Raw genomic sequence first — 21,451 nt, forward strand, 5'->3', positions numbered from 1 at the left:
CATACTAGAGATGATTGCACGCTAAGACATCCAAAGCCTTTCGGTGCATGATGCAAAACAACAAAAATTACAGCAATGCATGCAAGCTCATGCTCAGAAATCACAGTCATGGCAGCTGAAGAAACCAATCAGACTGCCTTGAAGGATGGGGAGAGAAAGATTTTCTCATTGCTGCTGCCTTTTGCAGATCCTTTCTCTGGAACTTTTTGGCCATGAGCAGCACAGACAAGATTTCATTCACACTTTCCAGCCTGCAGCTGTCAGTTTGGAGACAACTCAAGGCCTTGGCTTGTAGAATATGTTTAAATATCACTCTCTTGTGGCAGTGTAAGGGAGAAAATGGAAAGTTAAGACCTGGAGACTCCCAAATTAACATATTATAAGAGCTGCTGGCAGCTCACAAAAAGCATTTGTACAGTTCCCTCCTGTGTGTGTCTCTATAAATCCAAATTATTTAAATTTAAATGAGAGATCACATGAGAATTTGGATGAGCTTCAAGGAAGTTGTCAGTATTAAAAATCAGCTTATAACTAATATCAAGAACACTACACCTGACACAATGAGCTGAATTACACTGAATGTGTGTCAATGTGTGTCAGAGGGCATAGTTGTACTGCACTGAGTTTGGAAATTACTGCCACTTAACTGGATGTTGAATCTCATAAGTGAAAGTGAAGTGGAACTGCCAAGTGAAAATGGCTGCTCCATTCCAGGCCACAGACATGGATTTAACGTGCACAAAGGCACGCCGAGTTTGTAGTGAGACTGTCATGTAATGATCACACAAACTAATTGGGCAGCTCTGCCTGAAAATTGCCTCACACACACTCCCTTAAAATCTTCTTAGCATTTAGACTTCTTTGGGAGCCAACTCTCACCCCTCTGGTCACCGAATTGTGTCCACAGGCAGGAACTAGAGGCACTCTGGGGACAGGATTCAGCATGCTTGGGACTGCATAGTTTTGGGATGTGCTTGGCTATGTGAATGAGCAGCTACTCCCATTTTGAGGCAGCTAAAGTGAAAATAGCAGTGATTCTGCTGTAGGAAATCATTCTTCCTCCTGGAGACCAGTCCAGCCAGATGAGAGATTGACTTGTAGCTGAGATCCACTTGGATAAGAGTCAGGATTCAATTTCTAGCTGTGCTACAGATTTCCTGTCTGGAGCTTGACTAAATTGTTCTGTCAGTTCAGGCCCCTCATATTAATTTCCTCTGTTTCTAGTGCTGATAACTGTATTCCCCTTATTCGCAAGGGAATTCTGTGAATAAATACATTACATGTTTATGTGGTTCTCAGATGCTATGGTGAAAAGAAGAGGAAGGTTATATAAAACATCCAGTAAAGCCAAAATTCAGGATTGGCCTTTAATTTGTGAAGCAAGGCTACACTAATAGATAATTCAAACCCATCCTACTAGATAGTCATTATAAAACACCCCCCTCTGTAAATAAAGTGTCCTATCTACTGGTAGACAACAGCTGAGAATGAGAAGTACAATTAAAAGTTTATAGCAGGGTTTGGCATGAGAAACTGGCAGCAGAGAAGTTATGCTAATGTCATCACTGTTGTTTCCAGTTGCTGCAGAGAACTGAGGATTTGTTAATTCACATTGTTTGACTCTGTAGATTTGATGTCAATACTTGGCAAAAAAATGTGTGCAATTAAAACCAATTTACTTTAAACTGAAGACTGGTATTCTAAAAACTACCAGCCTGTCTGCTGACACCTCGCTATTTACGATATATCTGGGAGTTAGTTCTGGTCTTTGAACTCATTAAAAATATTTAATGTAAAAAGTATTTAAATATAGCTTATGGCAGTGACTTACTACTATGCTAGCAATGAGTTTCCTTGGGGGAAAGGACAGGTTTCGCCCTTTTAAAATAGCTGCAAACGTACCAGACAAATTCCTCCTAAGGCCAGACAGGGCACCGAGTGCACTGACAGACCTCACCATGACCGGTCTCACCTAGGCTCACACTTTCTGCCCACAGGCCTTAGTTTCTGCCTGTCTTGCATGGCAGGTGTACCTGCCTCCAGCTGTGTTACAGCTGTGGACGTGTCTGGCCGTGGAACCACACCCCAGCCTGGCTGGACACACCCTGGGCCGTGTCTGACCGTGGTTCTCCTCGCTGCTGGCCTCTGCTCATCCCCATCCCCAGGGAAGTGCCCAGCGCTCCAGGCTGGGGCCGCCTCACCGCTCCCGAATGGAGGCGGGACAGGCCTGGCTGGGAGGGCTCTGCCCTGCGGCCCCCATGGGGCTCCCCGACGGCTCCCAGTCCTTGGGAGCAGCAGGCCCCCATGGCATCCTTCCTGCCAGGTGTCTCAGGCTGCCTCAAGCCCTGAGCCAGCAGCGCAGAGCCAGGCCTGTAGCTGCACAGGACCTTGTCCTACAAACCTGACTGGGCCCTGACCCTCTGTTGTGGTTTAATCCCTGTCAGCAACCCAGCCCCAAGGAGCCGATCGCTCATTCCCCCACCATTGGGACCAGGGGTGGAATTGGAAGAGGAAAAGCTGGAAAATTCAGGTTTTGAGAGATAGACAATTTAAAGGGGAAATCAAAGCTGTGTACACAAACAAGGCAAAACACTGCACGAATTCACAGCTTCCCATGGGCAGGCAGGCGTTCAGCCATCTCCAGGAGAGCAGGGCCTCATCAGACATAACAATTACTTGGAAAAACAATCACCACCACTCCAAATACTCTCCTTCTTCCACCCCCTTTTATATGCTGAGCATGACACCACATGGTCTGGAATATCCCTTTGGTCAGTTTGGGTGACCTGTCCCAGCTGTGTCTCCTCCCAGCCTCCCAGGCACCCCCAACTTCCTTGCCAGCACGGCAGTATGGAAGGCAGAAAAGGCCTTGGCTTTGCGTAAGCCCTGCTCAGCAATAACAAATACATTTCTGTGTTACCAACCCTGTGTTCAGCACAAATCCAAAACGTATCCCTTCCCTAGCCACTGTGAAAAGAATGAGCTGTACCCCAGCCAAAACCAGGACACGCTCCCGCTGCACTGGCCCTGCCCAAACGCTGAGTCTGACTGAACCCCTCACAAGGGGCACCTGATGCTCTTCAGGGGCCATCTGAGAACCCCCACTCTGACCCCCACCCATAAACCTGCCAGGGCTCTGGGGCTATGCAGGGTCTGCCTGAGCCCTCCACCTGGCTCCAACCATCCCTGTCCCTGTCCTGGTTGAGTGTCCCCCGAAAAGCCCCCTCCACCCCACAGCAGCTAAGTCCCCCTTCAGCCAATCCCATCAGAGCCCACTTCTCTGTTGGGTGAGAGGACACATCTGTCTTGGAGGAAGCTCCAGGCAGGGCGCTGGGGGCAGGAGCAGCCTTGCTGGCCCTGCCCAGCCTCATGAGAAGCCCTCCCCCACCAGCCCTGCCCTCGGACCCGTCTCAGCTCAGGACATGGCCCCAGCCCCTGCCTGAGCTACTCCAGGTGTGATCGCAGCTGTGCAGAGCCATGGCCCTCACTGATCCAGACCCTGAACCGCAGGCTGAGCCCCGCTCGAGCTGGGCTGACTGCATCACCATGGACAGGCCGGCAGTCCCCGGGCTCTGTCCGACCCTGGTCCCTGTCGCTGGGACACACCTTGCCCTCACAGCTGTCTCGGCACCAGAACCTTGTCTGGTAGCCTTCTCAGTTCTGGCTGTTCTCTCAGACCTGCCCTGCCAGTCGTGCTCCGGGCTCCCCAGCCTGCCTGCACCCCTGGAAGTGCCATTGGTGCCATTGAGAGGATGACTTGCAGCTTGCTAAGAGCATGATTTCCTGGAATTTTGATATTTACAGCTGAGTTAGAGCAGCATAAATAGAGTTGGTACAATTAGAGGAGCCTGGAACCTCTCCCCTCTAAACCGCACTCCTTCATATAGCCACTGCAGGGTCATGTCTACACATGCACTGCTATGCTGAGCAAAACACTGGCTGCAGCACCAAACCCACAGAGCAAAATGAAAATGGGAGCTGGATAATCATCCTTGGGCTGCAGGGGATATCAGCTTCATCAGCCCTCCAGTGCTCTACAGACAGAGCTACACACATTGTCCAGCCTGTGCTCTTCTGCACAGACGTTATCCAGGCTTTCTCATGGACCTGCAGAGAGCTCCACAGAGCAGCATGGACTTCATCTTTGTACCTTGCTTCTCTACCCTTCATATGAGCAATCACAATCACAGGATGCATTCTTTCATATTTCTCACTGATGAAGGAATAGGAAATATTAGCGATTACTGTCATAATAATAGTGAAAATAAAATCAGATATTTCTGGGTTGTTCACAGAAATTGCATGTGAAAGAATGAACCAAAGAAATTAGGTGAAGAGAGGCAACCTTGGTAAGGAATAGCTGAAATAGAGACCAAGTAATTTTCAGCTTTAATGTTTAACTTCATGTAAAGGAATTTTGGCACCTGCTCCAAAGGTTATGCAGTAGATTCATTAAACAAACAGTAATTAGGTAAAAAGCCCAAAGCACTTATACATATACTCACATGTTCTCTGGTTGCTGCACCAATTCCTAGCACTGTTAAGGCCTGCAAGGAAATAATAAACATTCAAGACTTGCTTCTGGTTTTCTGATTTCCCAGTGGAGTTACTCAGTAGCACAAAGGATGGAAAAACAGCACACTTTTTTCTATGTGTTTCATAGAAAATGTAACACACATTATAAAACTTTCTATTGATTTTTTTTCCTCCTTTCTCTTGTCCACAAGCTATGTAAAGAGTTATGTAACAGGGTATGTGGAGCAGTAAAGAAATGCACATACAGTATGAGGTTTTAACAGTGGTGGTAAGTATAGCATGTTGGGAACACAAATTCTGATCCAAACTTCCTATTTCACTGGAAACTACACATTAAAATAATAAAAAAAAGTCCATTCCCATTTCATACTAAATGTTGGCTGCCTTCCTTATGCAAGCTTCGCGGTCCTTTTACGTATTATTTTAGAAAGAAACTATTTATTTAAACTTAAGGGAATACAGGTGCAGAATATGTATCAAGATCCTGTAGCAAATATATTTAATAGTATTCTGAACCACTAGTTCAAACTGAACTCTGAATATGTGAAGGAACAGTATCAACATTACATCAGTACTGACTGGAGTCACTGTAGTATTATTGAAATAAAATATTAAACTTCCAAGCTTTGAAACAGTTACACGTTCCATCTGGATATGCATATCCTCATCTGGAAAAGTTCCTTAATACATGAGGGTTTAAACTCAGCTGGTTCAGTGACCCACTCTATTGCTTCCTCTATTTCCCATTTTTGGCTTTGCATTCAGCATCTGGGATAAGAAAAATAAGAATCAAATACAGTGAAGGTTTCTAGAGAGTTATTTTTCCTGTCAAACTGCAGAATTTTTATGAAGTGGTAGAAATTCAGGAAATAGAAAGCAAATGAAAAGCTGGAGTTGCTGTTCTGTCTGTATTGTACTTTTGGCTGTACTTATGCAGAGTTGCAATGACTTTGTCAATATCCAGACTAGGTTCAAACTAAGCAGATCAGGACCTGTAGGAAGTAGAGCAGTCTTCTGTGGGAATGAGTATATCTTTGGCAGCACACACTTAAGTAAAGTACCCTAAAACAGGGACATGGCTGCCTGAAATTCTCAGCAGAAAAGCTTCTTGAGAAAAAAAAAAAAAAAAAAAAAAAGTGCAGTAGTTTAAATAAGATGAGTTTTTGAGGCAGCATTTCTCTCCCACACGGGAGAATTTTTCTTTCTATAAAAAATGAATCATCTGAAAATTACATCATAATTCCTCTGCAGGCTCTTCAGGTCCTTGCCATCCTATATTGACAGAGTTTCTGGTTCAGCTTTCTATGATTTGTGACATTCCATGAAAGCTTTGTGCTGCACTGCAGCACCTGGAGTAGGTCAGCAGCTGTGGTGTGTCAGTGAGCATATGGGGCAAAGAATCTGACCCATAGCTGTCAACAGAGAAACATTTCAAAATAAAAATGATTGACTTCCATCTACTTTTTCATTTTCACTCAAATATATTAGTTTGAATAACTTCATTTCCAGCTTATTTTTAGCCAAATGTCTGTTAAAAATTATTAATAGGCTTTATTCTGAAAGCCTCCCTGGATACAAAAGTCACTTTAAATCTTCTAGAGGACAATCCTGGTAGTGGGGTTCCTCTGCAGACTCAAATCTCTGGTACGGAAATACAGGATAAAATTCTTAGTAATACCTCTGCTTTGATCATATCCAATACTGCTGTTTGCTGAAATATATCAATATTTGTTGATATCATTATTCAGGATCTGAAGAAGGAAAAAAACCAATATTTGTCAATAAATTCACATAAGAGATATTTAATCTAGTGATTTTAAATAGAAAATAACATACTATAGTAGCAAAAAGTGATATTCACAGTTATTTTGTCTGGCCAATCATTTCTTGTATAGATCTCAGTCTGTAAATGTCATCCTGTAGATAAGCATCCACTTTTACTTTGAACATATATGCACACTTGGAACAGGAAATAGATCACTTCTGAATGATTAATGGGACCATAAACTGGAATCCATAAACTAGATTTTACAATTTTAGCATCACTGTCTGACAGAATGATCTTCCTTGTTATTTCTCCTCCCTTGTGAGTAAGCTTCATCCTACTCTGAAAATAAAACAGCGATGGCGTTTTATAAGTCAGCGGAAACACGTTTATCTTCACTTGTGATCAGCCCTCAGCTTTCCCACACCATTCCTGTTTTCCTGCAATGCAGCATTATGCAGTAGTGGAAGGGGGGAGTGTCTGGGTGAGATACAGAAGCAAAGTCATCACTGCCCCTATCACAGACCTGCAAGAGTTGGACTAAGCCCAGTTTGTCCTTTCAAAGCATAAAACACAGAAGTGCGACACTCGATTCAAGCGTTTACGGTACATTATTTTCCAGCCTTCTCTCAAGGCCTATGTGTGCAAGTGCAAGCAAAGTTCCATCAATTAATTATACATCCTCAAATAACTCCACCACACTGCATCTAGAATAATATTAATTTACATGTAATTAGAATAAGCTTTTTATTTCTTCCTCAGAAGTAGCTAGAAGAAACCATCAGAAAACGAGATCAGGTATATCAGTAACATACAGCTGAACCAAACTCCTCAGCCCAGCTAAATGTAACAAATCATAAATTTTTCTAATCCAGGTATGAACCTCCCATAACTTGGCAACAGTATTTCTAGGTATACCAAGGTGTATATTTTCCGAAAGACAAATACCAGCTGTATTGATTTGATCTGACACCAATAGACAGAAAGCCAAGCACATGCAGCTCTCTCTGGCAATAGGGGTGTTGTTTATGAAGGAAGCCAACAGTTCCAGAGTATCCCTCAAAGTGATGGCAACCAGAATTTCTAGATTAAACCAGCATTTATTAAATTTTGAGGTCCATGTTGACTCTGAAGAAGACATCCCCATTTCTTATCCATGAAGTTACCACGGGTTAAGAGTACTGTGCTTCTCAATGTAGCTATCCAAGCACAGATTTGATGTACTTTGATTAACACTCTTAATGATCATACTTTGGGTTAATTCATAGCACTCCCCTGAGAATTCCTATGTGCATAAGCCCCTTGCATAAACCAACAATAGCTGTACCCATGTACACTCACTGTTACACACAATATACCAACAAAGAAATTTCCATTTCTATGTTAGTTCCGTGGATATATCTTCATTCCTAAACACTCTGCCTAACTGGGAAAATTACTGAAATGGTATTAATCCCACTTTTTTTACCTCCCCAAATGGACCTGCAATGATCCATTTTCAGTCAGTGCAGCAAAATTTCTAAGTGTTTAGGAGCAAGCAGTGAGAATTGATCATCATCTGTTATCGTTTCCCTCTTCACATACTATTTAAAATCGTACTGCTATACAATTGAACATTCAAACCTGTTTTAACTGGTAGCCTGAGTAGCCCAGCCAGGAACAGGATACTGAATAAGCCAGATATCCATACTCTAACATTTTCTGTTCTGAAGCAGATAAGAATAATTACAAGTCAAGCTGTGTTTTAGTCAGCAGCATATTATTTTGTTAAATAATGCATCAAAGAAAGTTATTTGGGAAAACGGAAGGATTGGAGATGTTTTTACTTCTTTATTTTTCCAAAAACCTGGCATTTTAATCAAATAGATCCATTTGGCCAAATAAGCCCTTCCGTCTTCGCCATAGCTATTTTATTGCAAGAGAACTGCAAAGCAGATAAATCCTTGGAAAAAGCAGAGATCAGCACAAGCTCCTTGCTAACCCAAAGAAAAGAGTTAGGTGGCAAAACATCACCAACGTGGCACAAAGCTGATGTTTGGCATTGCACTCCTGGGACACACAAGAAGATGCCAGCAAACAACAGGTTTCATCTCCCACAGTCCCTTCCTGCTCTCTAAGAGATGAACTGTTGCCATCAGGTACAGATGTATTTAAGCTCACACCTTTCTTTTTTCCCAAGCAGACCATTTGGGGATTTTTATGTAGAGGAACAAGAATGAATATCAAATTACACTGAACTGGATGAAATTCTCCTCACACTCCAGACTTCATCATTATCATTGCTCCTCCAGCCTGTCAGTCTCACAGGCTGATGGTGTGTTCCTGACAGAGTTACTCCCATCAAAACTGCTGAGACAAGTCCAGGATTAGGAAAATGGAGGAAAGATGACTTACCACAAGCTTCCTCTTCTGGTAGCACACCAGGAATATATCTGTTTTCCATGCAGAATAGCAAATGCTTGGCAGCCTGCTTCAAGCATGACATATAAAATAAAAAGCCCCATAGCATGATAAAACAATATGATGAAAAAAAGATTAAGTAATGCCAGCCAGTTGAGGAATGGCCAGTCTTTTCCTCATTTTTCTGGAGGAAGCAGGGAGTTGAAACAGCAGATATTCTAAACGTTCACACCCCCCTCTCCCATCATCTTGTGTTGCACTGCCAAATCTGAGTTTGCCTAATTTCATGGCTGTGAGTAGTTGATAATAAGCCCTTTTCAGCTTCTTTTTAAACTCTATCCAAGCAGGAGTAAAAGATTAAACAGGAAAGCCAAGTCACACAATTTTAGCTGTCAAATTAAAACAGAGAAGCATCCCTATTCTCATACCTCCTGCTCCCAGAAAAGGAAATACCAAGTTATTTTAGAACAGGATCTTTTAGATCCTAATAGTGAAGGGAATTCACCCCAAAATGACTGATCACTTCAGCAAACATCAATTCATGAAGGCCAAGTGTTTCCTAGAGGACAAGGGCAGCACAGGCAATTAAATTACCGAGTTTGTAGTTTTCAGCAAGGAGTTGTCTTTATGAAAAAGCCCCCAGCCATTAAAACAAAGTAAAACAAACTCCCAATTATCCAGACTTAAAGAAAATCAGCTTTTTGTCCAAAGAAAGACCTACAGATTAAAGCACCTTCTTTAAGTGCACAGCTTCCTATAGCTGTAGCCATCAGTCCCCACTGCCAGCTGTGACACGAGCGAGGGCAAAGGGAAGCTGCAGAGCTTCCCCAGGAGAGGGGCTAGTCTGCATCTCTGCTTGAGAGCAGACACTGGAAGAGGTTATGGCGGGAGGGAAGGACTTCTCTGGGCAGAAAGCAAGTGACACAGCCAGTGACACAGCTTCTGTCTGAAATGAGCTGTGAGACCATTTTAGTTTGGACAGCAGCTAGAACATGTACTCTTCTAATAGAGCCCAGTTCCTTTAGGCTTTCTGACCATGTCGACCTGTAACATTCACATAAACTAGAAAACAAAACAAATGAAATAACTGGAACCACGGTGATGCCGTAACAAACGGATGCTTTTTTTCTTTATGATAAGTGTCGCAAAATGCAATCAACGCCGACATATGGCACACAAAATTAGTTCCTGACACCGAAGCAAAGTGGTTCTCAACACAGAGCAAGAACTTTTGACACTTCCTTCTGAAAATCATTAAGGATTGAGCATTCTTTTTAACCTGGTTTCATTATGGAAGCAGTATTGGTAGAGTGGTTATTAAAAAAGGTGTGGAGAGATAATGACTGTGGGTTTGTGGGAATCTGTAACACGCGAGGATGTGAAAGCTTTGCTCACTAAATTTATTTCTTTTATTAGGGATTACCACAAATACCACAAAAACTGCCATTAGAAAACATATCTATGGTTAATAAAATTAATATGAATGAATATACATCAAGTTATTACAGATTAATATCTGCCATCAATAAAATATATTTTCAAACAACAGCATGGTATCAATTAATAATAACATGAATCAGTACTGTGGTACAACCAATGACAACAGCAGCCAATTAGTTACATACTATTTTAAATTACTGTTTATCAATGGTATAACACAGATATTTTTATGATTACTTATAATAGTATTTGTGCTATTGATATGAAGTGAAATAGACAAATTTCAAAAGCTTCAAAACCATCTCAAAGGGTGGGAATAACCTGGGGGCCAACCCTTCCTGAAAGGGAGGAGGACAGACCTAGACAGTAAGAGAGCTGGTGGAGTCCCATTTCCAAAATGATCCATACCACAGACTTTTTTTTTAGCCCAGTGTCTCTGGCTAAAAAAGCTATATATTTTTTTCAGACTGTTTTCCACCTTCACATGACAAATTGTTGTTACAGTCTCATTTGGTGCTTATCAGTGATATCTGTGTATGCTTTTTAGTTTCTCAGTACCTCAGCTGCACTTCAAAGAGGCCAGCTGCCCTTTTCAAGGATGTTTTTCTGTAGTTCACAGGGCTGGTTCCCAGGCTCACAGTTCCAGGCAGCCCTTTCTATGTCAGGTTTTTGGGGGTTTTTTTGAGCAGACGTTATCTTTTGTTCACTAGTTTTCCTTTCTAACCAGGTTGCCTTTATGGCTCCTCACACCACTGCCTAAAGAGGCTATTTTTAATAAATAGTAACATATTAGGTATGCAAGATTTGGCTCCCAGATCAACAGCATATTCAGTAGGGAAGCGGCTAAAAGGTGAAAATCTCAGACTAAAATATGCGAGTAGGAAAGATGAAATCAAGAGAAGAGTATATGAAGTAACAGGACTCGGCAAAAAAATTTTCTTTCAGAAATGCCAGAGTTCCACAAAATTACTCTGTAATGTTCCAACCAATTCCACCACTAAGCGCTGTGCAGTGGCTACAATTTTTCATCCTGCAAAAATTAATCATGGGCAGAGTCTCCAAGAACTCAGAGATGACTATATTTTATTTGGTATTTTAAAGCAAATCATACGTATATATTACTTCAACATCAAGACCACTTGCAAATGAGGGTGACCAGGAGCAGGGAATCTCTCAGAGCTCATGAGCATTCTTCCACTGAGGTCCCATGGGCGCCACCTGTCCCTCTTGTTTGGCGCACAGAGCTTTCAGGGCAGCAGCTACAGCCCAGTGGACAGTGTCCTTCTCTGGTCCGATCTACTGTGACCCCTCAGTGGCATCCACGGTGGTTTGATACTCACTGATGTCTCAGTTTCTGTTAAATGACATTTTTTTCCCCACGGTTTAAAAGACTGCACTGTTGATAACACAGCAAGGGGAAAAGTCACTGATACTGGGGGAAAAAATAAAAACCCAAAGAACCATTCATATTGTTAAAAATTACAAAATAAGGGAAGGTGGAGAAATGTGCAACTTGCATCAGATACCCCCCTGGGATTCTGACTGGTCACTTTCACACTGGCTTTCCTGAGAACCACACATGTTCCCAATTTCTAAGAATGCAAATGGAACTATTTTGTGAAAATTCACAACTTAGATGTTTGTTACCATCCTTTTCTTTCTATCCTTTTACTATACCTTTACACAATGGCACCCTAAACTGTGTCTTACAGCAGAGCTGCCTGTTGCTGGTGAGCTCTCTAGAGAAGCCTTCAAAGTTGTTGACAATTTCTCCCATGTCTCTATTGACCACCTGCATAAAGAAAGCCTTGACAGCACATCTGACTGCCAAGCACAGCCGAATTTACTGCTCATTACATCCAAATGCCTATAACAGACAGACTGTGGGCCTTTTCCTCAGCTGGTACTTTGAGAATTACACTTTTCAGGCAGTCTGTGAATTGGAAGCACCAGCGTGGAACCATTCACTTTGCGTGCAGACCAGGGTGGCCACTGTCAGTTTAGTTGAGTGGCCGTGTCTCATCTTGTATTTCCAGTTTCCAGATGCTCACCCCTTCCTCAAGAAAATTAATAATCACAAAGGGCTTTCAAGATGAAAGTTATTCTGTATCACCTCCCACTCCACAGAGGAAGAAAACAGCCACCCTGGACTGGCAGTCTGAAACACCAGTAAGGGGGCTGAGGCCATCACATGCCATTATCCTGTGAGGAAAACAGCATTTCTCCAAATTAGACAGCCTTTACATACCATCTCTTTCCAGCCACTGCTGCATCTCCTCGAGTTGTTTTGGTAGTTGCAGTCATATTCAAGTTCTCATTTCCTCATAAGGCATTCTGTTTCTGGCAGTAAGGTAATGGCAGTTGTGCTCCAGCTGTTTCAAGTCCCCAGGAATCAGGGCTGCACCAGAACTGGTTTTTTTTCAGTCCCACATACCACTACTCAATGTCAACATTTATTCCAAGCAAAGGTTTTTGTCAGGGTAAACCACATGCCAATCTTCCTCAGCAAACTGCAGAGTGTCGGAGAAAGGACAGAGCACAAGCCTTGTGCCAACCATCATTTTCTTCAGCAGCATGGAATAAACAGTCTTGAGAGTTCAGAGACAGTGATTCCAGTTCTGTGAGTTCTCCCCTGCTTAGGGTATTTGCTCCAGATATTAGTAACCCGTGTCTGAAACAGTTTGGTGAGAACTCCTTTGCGTGATTCTGGCTAAGGCGTTTTCCTTGCCCGTGTCTCAGTTCCTCTGCTGTTCCCACCTGCACTGTGGGAACAACATCCCATCCCACTTTTCTTGGAGGTGATGAATCATGTACTACAGTGCCTGAGGTCATCTATGTATCTAGGCAGGTTGTACTATGCACATTTCACCCATGACAATGGGGAGGGTTTTCAGCGTCTTATAGCAAACAAAACACAGACTCCAGTCTTAGGCATAAAAAGATAATGGTTTGTTCCTAAAGAATCTTAAAATAACTGAGTATGTACTTCCCAGATACTAAGTGAATTAAAAAACAAAACAAAAAAACCCCCGAGACATTTCTGTAGGAAACAATTGCAAAGGCAGGTAGAAGGAGGAAAAGGCATGATATCATCAAGTCAGAGGTTTTGTGGGTGTTCAGCTGAGTGCTTAGAGGGTTTTGACATATTTTCAGTGTCAGTGAAACAGACTGGAATGGCACAGAAGGAAGAGCTCATTCTACAGTCTAGAAAGGGCACTGCTGCAAATCGGTGATGTCTGGAACCTACACCGAGGTACGAGAAGGGAGCAGTGAGAACCGTGGGGGAACTCACCAATGTGCTCACTGGGCAGTGCCTGTGGAACAGTCACAGAAGCTGTGTCCTGTCCAAACCGCCTAACAAAAGCCTCCTGCCCCCCTGGCCGTGTGTTTGACCTGTGGCAGCTCAGTGACCCGGGAAGGCAGAACCCATTGACAGTCTCTGCTGCTCTCAGAGGCCAAGGTCCAGCACTCACCCACGTGTGGGCTGTCTGAAAGGTGGCTAGCTGCATCCCAGGTCCTCCTGGGCCAATCTCAGGCTAGAGATTCGTGCATGCTCTGTGCTCTCTGCGTGACATTATTGGTACACTGGCTTTGTGGCAGCCAAATTGCTGTGCGGGGCCCACAGGTTTTGTGCAAGTTTCTCCTTGCTCTCTCTTTTTTTTTTTTTAAATTTTTTTTTTTTGAGTATCTCTGGTGTCCATTGTGAGCAATAATGGGAAATTACTGCAGCTTTTCTTCTCCAAGCTCAAGACCTGGGGTCAAGGAGGGTGGGTGATGCTAAAAGTTGTCCGTCCATCTGAAAGGAAATGTTCAATCTACCAAATGGCTGGATTCTGGCTGGTGCTTGATCATGGTCTTCAACTTGACCCTGGATGAGTCAAAACATCCCTTCTCTCCCTTGATAAAGGATAATGACAGAGATAACGACACTGATCTCATTTGTTTGAGAGTATGTGAGAAATGCTATGTATTAGGCAATAAGGATTGTTGGGTAAGATGGTAAATGCCTTAGAAACCCCTGGGAGAAATGCTGCCTATCAGATTTCTGTTTATTGCCTGGCGTAACAGTGTCTGTCTTGGAACAGTGAACAAATGAAGCTCAGGCTATTCCATCAATATATCAAGAGAATTTTCATGAGATAGGCTTACCTGTCATAATGGATATATATCCTACTATCCGCCTGAACGCTCTTTGTCATCCCCAGGTCGCAAAAAGTGTAATTCCTTCTGCTTTACTGATCAATTGAAATCAGGGACGTATCTATTGCTAAGTATATACACACTTGCTCTTCAGAACACTTGGTACAGTCTGAAAAGGCTGGGGCCATTCTAACAACAGCGGCGCCAGAGCTCATATTTGGCCTACTTGTAATCTGCTCATTATAACCTTTAACTCACTGAAGCAATTGATTGAAGTTCAGTTTGATGGGGGGGAGCAGGGGGAAATCCTCTCCTTTCAAACAGCAGTTCTTTGATAAAGATGTCAAGAAAATGAAACGGACAGATTTTGATGCAGTCACTTCAACAAGTAACACCAGACTAAAATGTAAATATGGAAATCATTTCTATTGTGCTTCTAGTCTTTTAGCACAATGGAAATAATATGCATTTGTGATAGTCATAAGCCACTTCGAAAGACGGAGTCATTCTGGAAGTGGAGAGGGCAATATAGAACAAAATCAAAACTCTGGTGAAAGGGGTATAGATCTGACCTTGCTCTTATAAAGCTGCTTAATTTGCCAGGCATCCTCCACTTCAAAAATAGAAAACACCAACCTGTGAATTCTCATCTGTGTCCATGCTATCACTGCACAGCCAAAATGGAGAAGTAAAGGCTGATTGTTTGTGAACACCCTGGATAGAACTGAGAGGATAGAAAGGTGCATAGAGGCATGTAAGGAACCTAGAGTCATCTAGTCACCAGCTTTCATTCTTAGGAATGTTGACAAACACTCTTGTCTTTTCCTGGGAACTCTCCAGAAGAACAGAATCACTGACTTGGTCTGTCAGGGCGGCAATTTAGCATGGTCATTCCCTGTTCCACGGCACACCATGAGCATCTCCCTGAGTAGGATTTTCTACACTTGCTGAAGAGAGGAGTCCTCACTGTTCTCATGATGAAGCAGTCAAATGATTAGATGTTCTCTTCATGTATGGTACTTTTATCATAGGAGTCATACTGAACTGAGATTTATCTTTTTTTTTTTTTTTTTTTTTTTTTTTTGTAAGAGCAGAAATGATTCCTTACCCTTCCTTACTTCAGCAAATATGCCCCTGGCACTGCCAAACACTGAAGCCAAGAGAAGGATCAGCAGCCATTTAGCCCCTGGAAGGCTACCCCAAATGTGAATAAATGATGATGAGAGGGGGGAGTATTGAATGGATGGTGAATCCAGCAGCTGGCACCTGTGGAGGTGCAGGAAATAAAGGTGAATTGTTAGCACGCCTGGGATGGATTTTCAGGGGCAAAGGTAAAATGCACAATCTACCCATCTCCCAGTAGGTACTTAGCAGCAGCCTCAGCTAGAGGCTCAATAACCTAGCAGCAGGGCACAAAGGAAGTGCTCCTACTGGCAGTAGCTTTTTGATTAAAGAAAGGAATGCTTTCACAGCAGTCAGCTTTCCAGTTGGTACATGACTAATTAATCAAGACTGCTTGTATTCAGGTTTCCCTTTCAGATTTCCAGTCTGTTTCTCAGACCCTGCTGACTTTAACTAGGTATCTGTCCTGTCTTCTTTAGGAACAAAACAAAAACAACACAATGGCCAACATTATTTCTCCTTGCCTACAGTAAATTAAATATTAAGAGAAGATGGACAATGTTCTGTAAAAACAGTGCTATAAATACTTTGATACTCCAACGACAGTGGTTGTTACAATTTGACAAAAACCCGTGCCTTTAAAGAGAATGTTAAAATATATAATCAATGTGCCACCTACACAAAGCACGTTTGGATGCAGAACTAACAAGGAAAATAAGCTCAAAAAGTAGGACCAGAGAAGAACATGGGTCTCAAGAGTGATGTCTGAACTCCATGAAGTTCCTAGGCACACCATACCCATACATGGACACAAAATCTTACATCCACATACATTCACTAGGGAACAAATGCTAAGCTACCTCCCAGAGTCTGATATGCCCTCTATTTGGGATCCAGGGGCCAGTAACTCTCTGGTCAGGCTCTCAGTATATATATATATATATATATATATTTTTTTTTTTTCCCCCTAGGAGGTGATCAAGGTTCATTCTTAGGAATTTCTGAGAGCAAAACGATGCTTGGGACTCCCCAACCAACATGAAGTGGCTCTGCTAGAAACCAGTCAGGGTGAGCTGCCCAGAACCACCAGAGAGAACAGAAGCAGCATTTGGCATTAGCCTTGCTCCATTTCCACTGTGCACAAGGGAACAGATGCTCTTCAGTTCCCCTACATTTCTACCTCCTTTTCAAAATATGACAGAGACAAGAACATATGACATCTGCCATGCCACACCCCTCAGGCTGCCTTCGTCTGCCCAGCGATGAAGTATGGTACCTCAGCTGCTTGCCTCCATCCTTCCATCTCACTCTCCCCCTTTTCCTCCCCCATGCTAAGGGAGAAAAAAGCAGGGAAGCTGTTGCTGTTTCTGTAGCTAACACTCTCTCAGTGTCACTTGGAAAAAGTGCAGAGAAAATAATCTGGTCCTTGAGGAAATGTTAAAGTTTGCAGCTGAGGGTGAAGTTCTGCAGTGGGTTCTGCTTCCAGCTCTCAACAATCTCATGACAATCTCTCACAGCTGACACCCAGCTAGCCAGGATTCTTGATCAGAACCCAGGTTTCACATTGAAGGCTGTTTTATTAAAAATAGATACAACCACCTCATTTCCATCTCCTGACACTTCCCACCCTATCCTGGAAAGGTGTCTGTCAGGGATGTATATTTGGGGGGATGCTCCCAGTCCCACACTGACAGTCACTCTCCTGCAGTGCCCGGAAGGTCAAAGAGTTTTGTTCCTGTATTACAATGAGGCTAAAGTGGGAGCAAGATATGTGTCTGTGAAGGCACCTGCACCTTCAGACATTTGCACAGAGCCCAAGTACCTACTGCACAAGGCAATAGTTACTGGGTGAATCAATTCTGGATTTAAGCAGTTACCCAGCCAGACCTGATTCTGGTGCCCAGATGAGTCGCTCCAATCTAGCCCTAAATTCCTTATGCCAGCTGTGAGAGAGTTGAGTCTTCTGCTTGCAATGTACTGCTTAGCTAATGCTGAGCACTCCAGTGGTTTAAACCCAACATTAGTGTGTAGCTCTAAGGGGAACATTGTCACAAATACAAACATCTACAGCATCTTCAAGGAAAACTTAACAACTGAGTTTATTGAACAGTTGAAAATAAATAACAAAAGTGGGGGCTCATTAAATTTACTTTATACTCACTTATACTCACTCCAGTTGCAGAAAATGTGTTTTAGAATAAACAGTCTTGTAGATGACTGTGGGTGAGACAGCATTTTGCCTTGTTTCTGCCCACCAGCAAACTCTAGAAGGCTTTCTTTAAAAAAAGAACCCCCCAACCAACCAAAATAACCCCACTAAACCTATGAAAAATCCCTCCAAACCTTTCCAAGGCTACTTTTCAGTTTTAAGGGCCACTCACGAGCCTGGTGAAATGACACTTCAGTGGCTGCAAGGATAAGAACACATAAGGTTCTTTTCACAATGCTTTATGCTAAAGTAGGAATGTACTTTATCTAAACAGTAGGATCGTACACATGTTTACGTTTGGAAGTTCACTCGAAAATACTATGAAAAGTATTCTCAAAATACTACAGCTTGAACAATGCATGACAGAAACAGTCTGCAGGCCTAGCATGCAGAATGGGAATCACAAGTTTCAGATGGACAACAGGGAAGAGTACAGATTACCAGAAATTACATGATTGTTCTCATTAAAAATAGCAAAACATCAATTACATTACAGGAAATACTAAAAATACAGTAAACTTCGCAGTTTGTAGGTTCTGTAAGAAGAATGGTTTTAGTGCTGCGTTAGTTATTATTGAAACTCAAACAGTACTATCTCCTTGACCTACAGTGGCACTGTATATACATGCCAGGATCTGCACTTTGAGTTATACTGGTCGTTGAGACAGGTAACATTCAACGAGGTTGAGATAAAACACTAGCTATCACAAGAACAAATGTATAAAATTCCCTGAAAAATTAGACAGAAGTGAACAGTGGTTGCTAATCCCAGAGACAGCAAGAGGGAGGATATGTGCTTGCCTTACAGCATGGCACTGACTGCCAGCTGAGAGTTCAAACTGGACTTGCTCTCAAAAGAATCCCAAGTCTGTCTGTCTGTCCACCACAGGGCTTTGTTTTAAGCCCAGGCAGAATTGTTCTAACCCATTCCTGCCAAGGACCTGTGAACCAGTCTAGAAACTGTCTCTGTTTTAAGAGCAATAATGCACAGGGAACTCACAATCCTGTACAGAAGTACAATTTACAGAGGACAAAAACCCCCTCGTGAATGCTCTACTCCCGTCCTCTCCCCTCAATACGAAGGCTACTCTGCTTTTGTCCCCCTCCCACCTTCTCCCCTCCCCCACCTCAAATAAGCAGATGCAATCAAGGTGAAATTTATTTTGAACCAATTCTGCAAAACAGTTCAACAATGCCATACTTTATAAAAATACTTAGTTACATAATTAAACTTATTACTATTTATATAAAAAGTGTGAATGTGAATTTTAAACTCTGTTAGGGTAAGAACCACATCAAGGTCTTCAGGTGAAACAAATAAATTTTCATAAACATACAAACTCTTTTGGAGAAGTTTTATAATACACAACCATTTACAATGAACATGTTCATTAAGTTAGTGTTTTATTCCTTTACTATACAAGTGTTATTACAATGAACTGTTCCATTCAATACTTAAAAATCCATACAATGCCAGTGTAATTTCTGGCATTTTTTGTTATGACTGTATTAATACATAAACTCATATGATTGTGTTATTAATTCTAAAATATTTAGAAAAATTAAAATTTCATCATCTTTTTGGGTTTTTCGAGTATTTTGTATGTGTGTTTTTTGTTTTGTTTTTGTTTTTCTTACAGAAAGCCCTTTTAAAATTTGATAACCACAGATGTACAGTTGATGAGCAATGATGAGGGAAAATGAAAAATGATGGCACTGTTCCTACACAGATCTGTTTGGTAGTTGGATTCAATGTAGTGTAAACCCATGAATGTTAAGTTTAGTACCAGAACTATATTACCAGCTTTTCTGAATTCATTTGTTGGATAGCTTTACAATGATAATATGAATTCCAAGCTGGTAACCAAGTAAGAGTGCTTCAAAATTAAAGTACATAAACTTGATCAGAAATTCAAGAGCCTCATGCAAATTGTTGAGTAAAAGACATGACGTTATTGCTTGATATGTCAATAGCCAAAGAAAATAAATCTAGATGTAGTGTCAATTTGGCTGAATGCCAGCAAATTTCATTACTTGGACAATATTAAATATATTTTATCCCTTTACTTTTTAAACTTTCACATTTTTCTTCCATTTATTTTTAGTTAAATAATTCTGTAGGAAGGGCAGAAGTGGGAAGAGCAACTGTGTGTGTCTTAATAGTCAAGAAAAGCAAAAGTGCAATCAAATCCCTGAACGAGTGACATATAGCACTTGTGGCACCCCCCTTTGGTAACACTTACAAGCCACATACAATGGTACCAAACCTGTCTCTGAAAAAGGACTAAAAGGTGGCCATTTACCAGTTTCAGTCTTGCTTTCCTGGTGAACTTTGTTCAGGTAGTCTTCCCATACAAAAGCTTGCTGTTCCACTGGAGCTTAAAAGATTAAAGGCTTTCCCCCATGATTGTATTACATAGCTTCAAGTCCAAATATCACCATACTTTATCAACACAATTTTATAAAATATTACCTCATTTTCTAGTTACCGTCATTATTCTTAATTAGCTATGTAGAAAGAAAAAAGGAAAAATCTCTCATGCTACTTTCCAGTTATATTAATACAAGTATTAACACAGTGCGGTATGCTCTCTAATCTCACTATTGAGGTCTACCATTTAGATCAAGTTTCTCATTCACTGTTCCAATTTCTCTTTTTACCTGCCTACCCTAATTAAGTCCATGAAAGTGGAAGCTTAAAGATCAAATACAGTTGTACCATCTTTTGTTTTGCGGGGTTGGGGGCACACACATGTAGTTTTAAACACGTGGAGTTTTACTGAACTGGAACAGAATTGCTTGGTCCCACAAAGTTCTTCTGCTTTAAAAAGGCCTTACCCCAAGATCACTAATTCCAGACAATTCCCTCATTAGTAGAATGATTAGCAAATACTGGGAGAATAAAGGATTTGAAACATTGGTTTTTCTGCTATTGTTCACACCAACACTCATTTTTTCTGCCCCATATTTTCAGTAAGCTTCCTTTGGACCCTGAAAATAAGTTGGGAAAGAGGAAAAAAATAAAAATATGTCATTGGTAAATCAGAGTATAACACTTTAAAAGTGGTTTTGTGCAACTCGTTATGAAATTCCAGTTTGCCATTAAGAGCATGCAAAGTAGCGAAGATTTTCTTTCCTGTGATTCCTTAGAGACTTCAGGAATTCTTTGCAAGTCTTTTACATTTGGCAGATTTGTGCATGTTATAGAGACTGTTGGCTTATAAATTGTCTCCAGGCTGGTACTGTGGTTCTGTAGCAGTAAAGTAGTCCTCCAAGAAAGACTGTATATACTCAAATGTTGGTCTCTCATCAGGGTCCTTCTTCCAACACAGTTTCATTAACTCGTGGAGAGACTCTGGGCAGCCTTGTGGACAAGGCATCCTGTACCCACGTTCCACTTGTTCCAGAACTTCTCGATTTACCATTCCTGAAAGGAAAGCACATTAGCTCTGAATGACATTATGCAAAGAACAGTTTCCCAAAGTTTTTCAAGAACCTCTGCAGCTGCAATGCATGTGGTTCTACCAGAATAGAATCTTTAATGAACATGCTTTATTGTGAATTAATTTTTTACATTTTGCATAAAATAAATTTTCTGAAAATTATTTCAGTACACTGGTAATTCCCCAACACCTGACCCGTTTCCCTCTCTCCCTTTCCCACTGCCTTGGACCTGTCCTTTCAGAAAGGAGACTCAAGCACAAATAGCTTTTCCCTGGCTTAGGTTCCTCTCAAGGACCACTTAATTTGAAATCAGGCCAAGAAAAAAAAGCTTCATATATCCCCTTGCAAATTCCAGATCCAGAAAAATATCTGCTGAAAAATGTTTAGTTTTAAAA

General features: G+C 41.8%; 1 protein-coding gene across 3 annotated transcripts in view; it reads right to left on the reverse strand.

Moving 5' to 3' along the window:
* Positions 1-17,561: 17,561 nt before the first annotated feature.
* The window catches only part of YES1 (YES proto-oncogene 1, Src family tyrosine kinase), a 50,382-nt gene continuing 46,492 nt past the window's right edge, over positions 17,562-21,451 (reverse strand). For 2 of the 3 annotated variants that reach the window (XM_040060380.2, XM_040060390.2), the window contains exon 12: positions 18,742-21,039. In XM_040060380.2, coding sequence (XP_039916314.1) covers positions 20,831-21,039 — 209 coding nt within the window. In that variant the 3' untranslated portion in view covers positions 18,742-20,830. Of the gene's footprint in view, positions 21,040-21,451 lie in introns of all 3 variants that reach the window. The other variant, XM_040060371.2, reaches the window with a different exon arrangement.

This window comes from Hirundo rustica, chromosome 1, assembly GCF_015227805.2.
Source record: "Hirundo rustica isolate bHirRus1 chromosome 1, bHirRus1.pri.v3, whole genome shotgun sequence".
NCBI classification, from domain to species: Eukaryota; Metazoa; Chordata; class Aves; order Passeriformes; family Hirundinidae; genus Hirundo; species Hirundo rustica.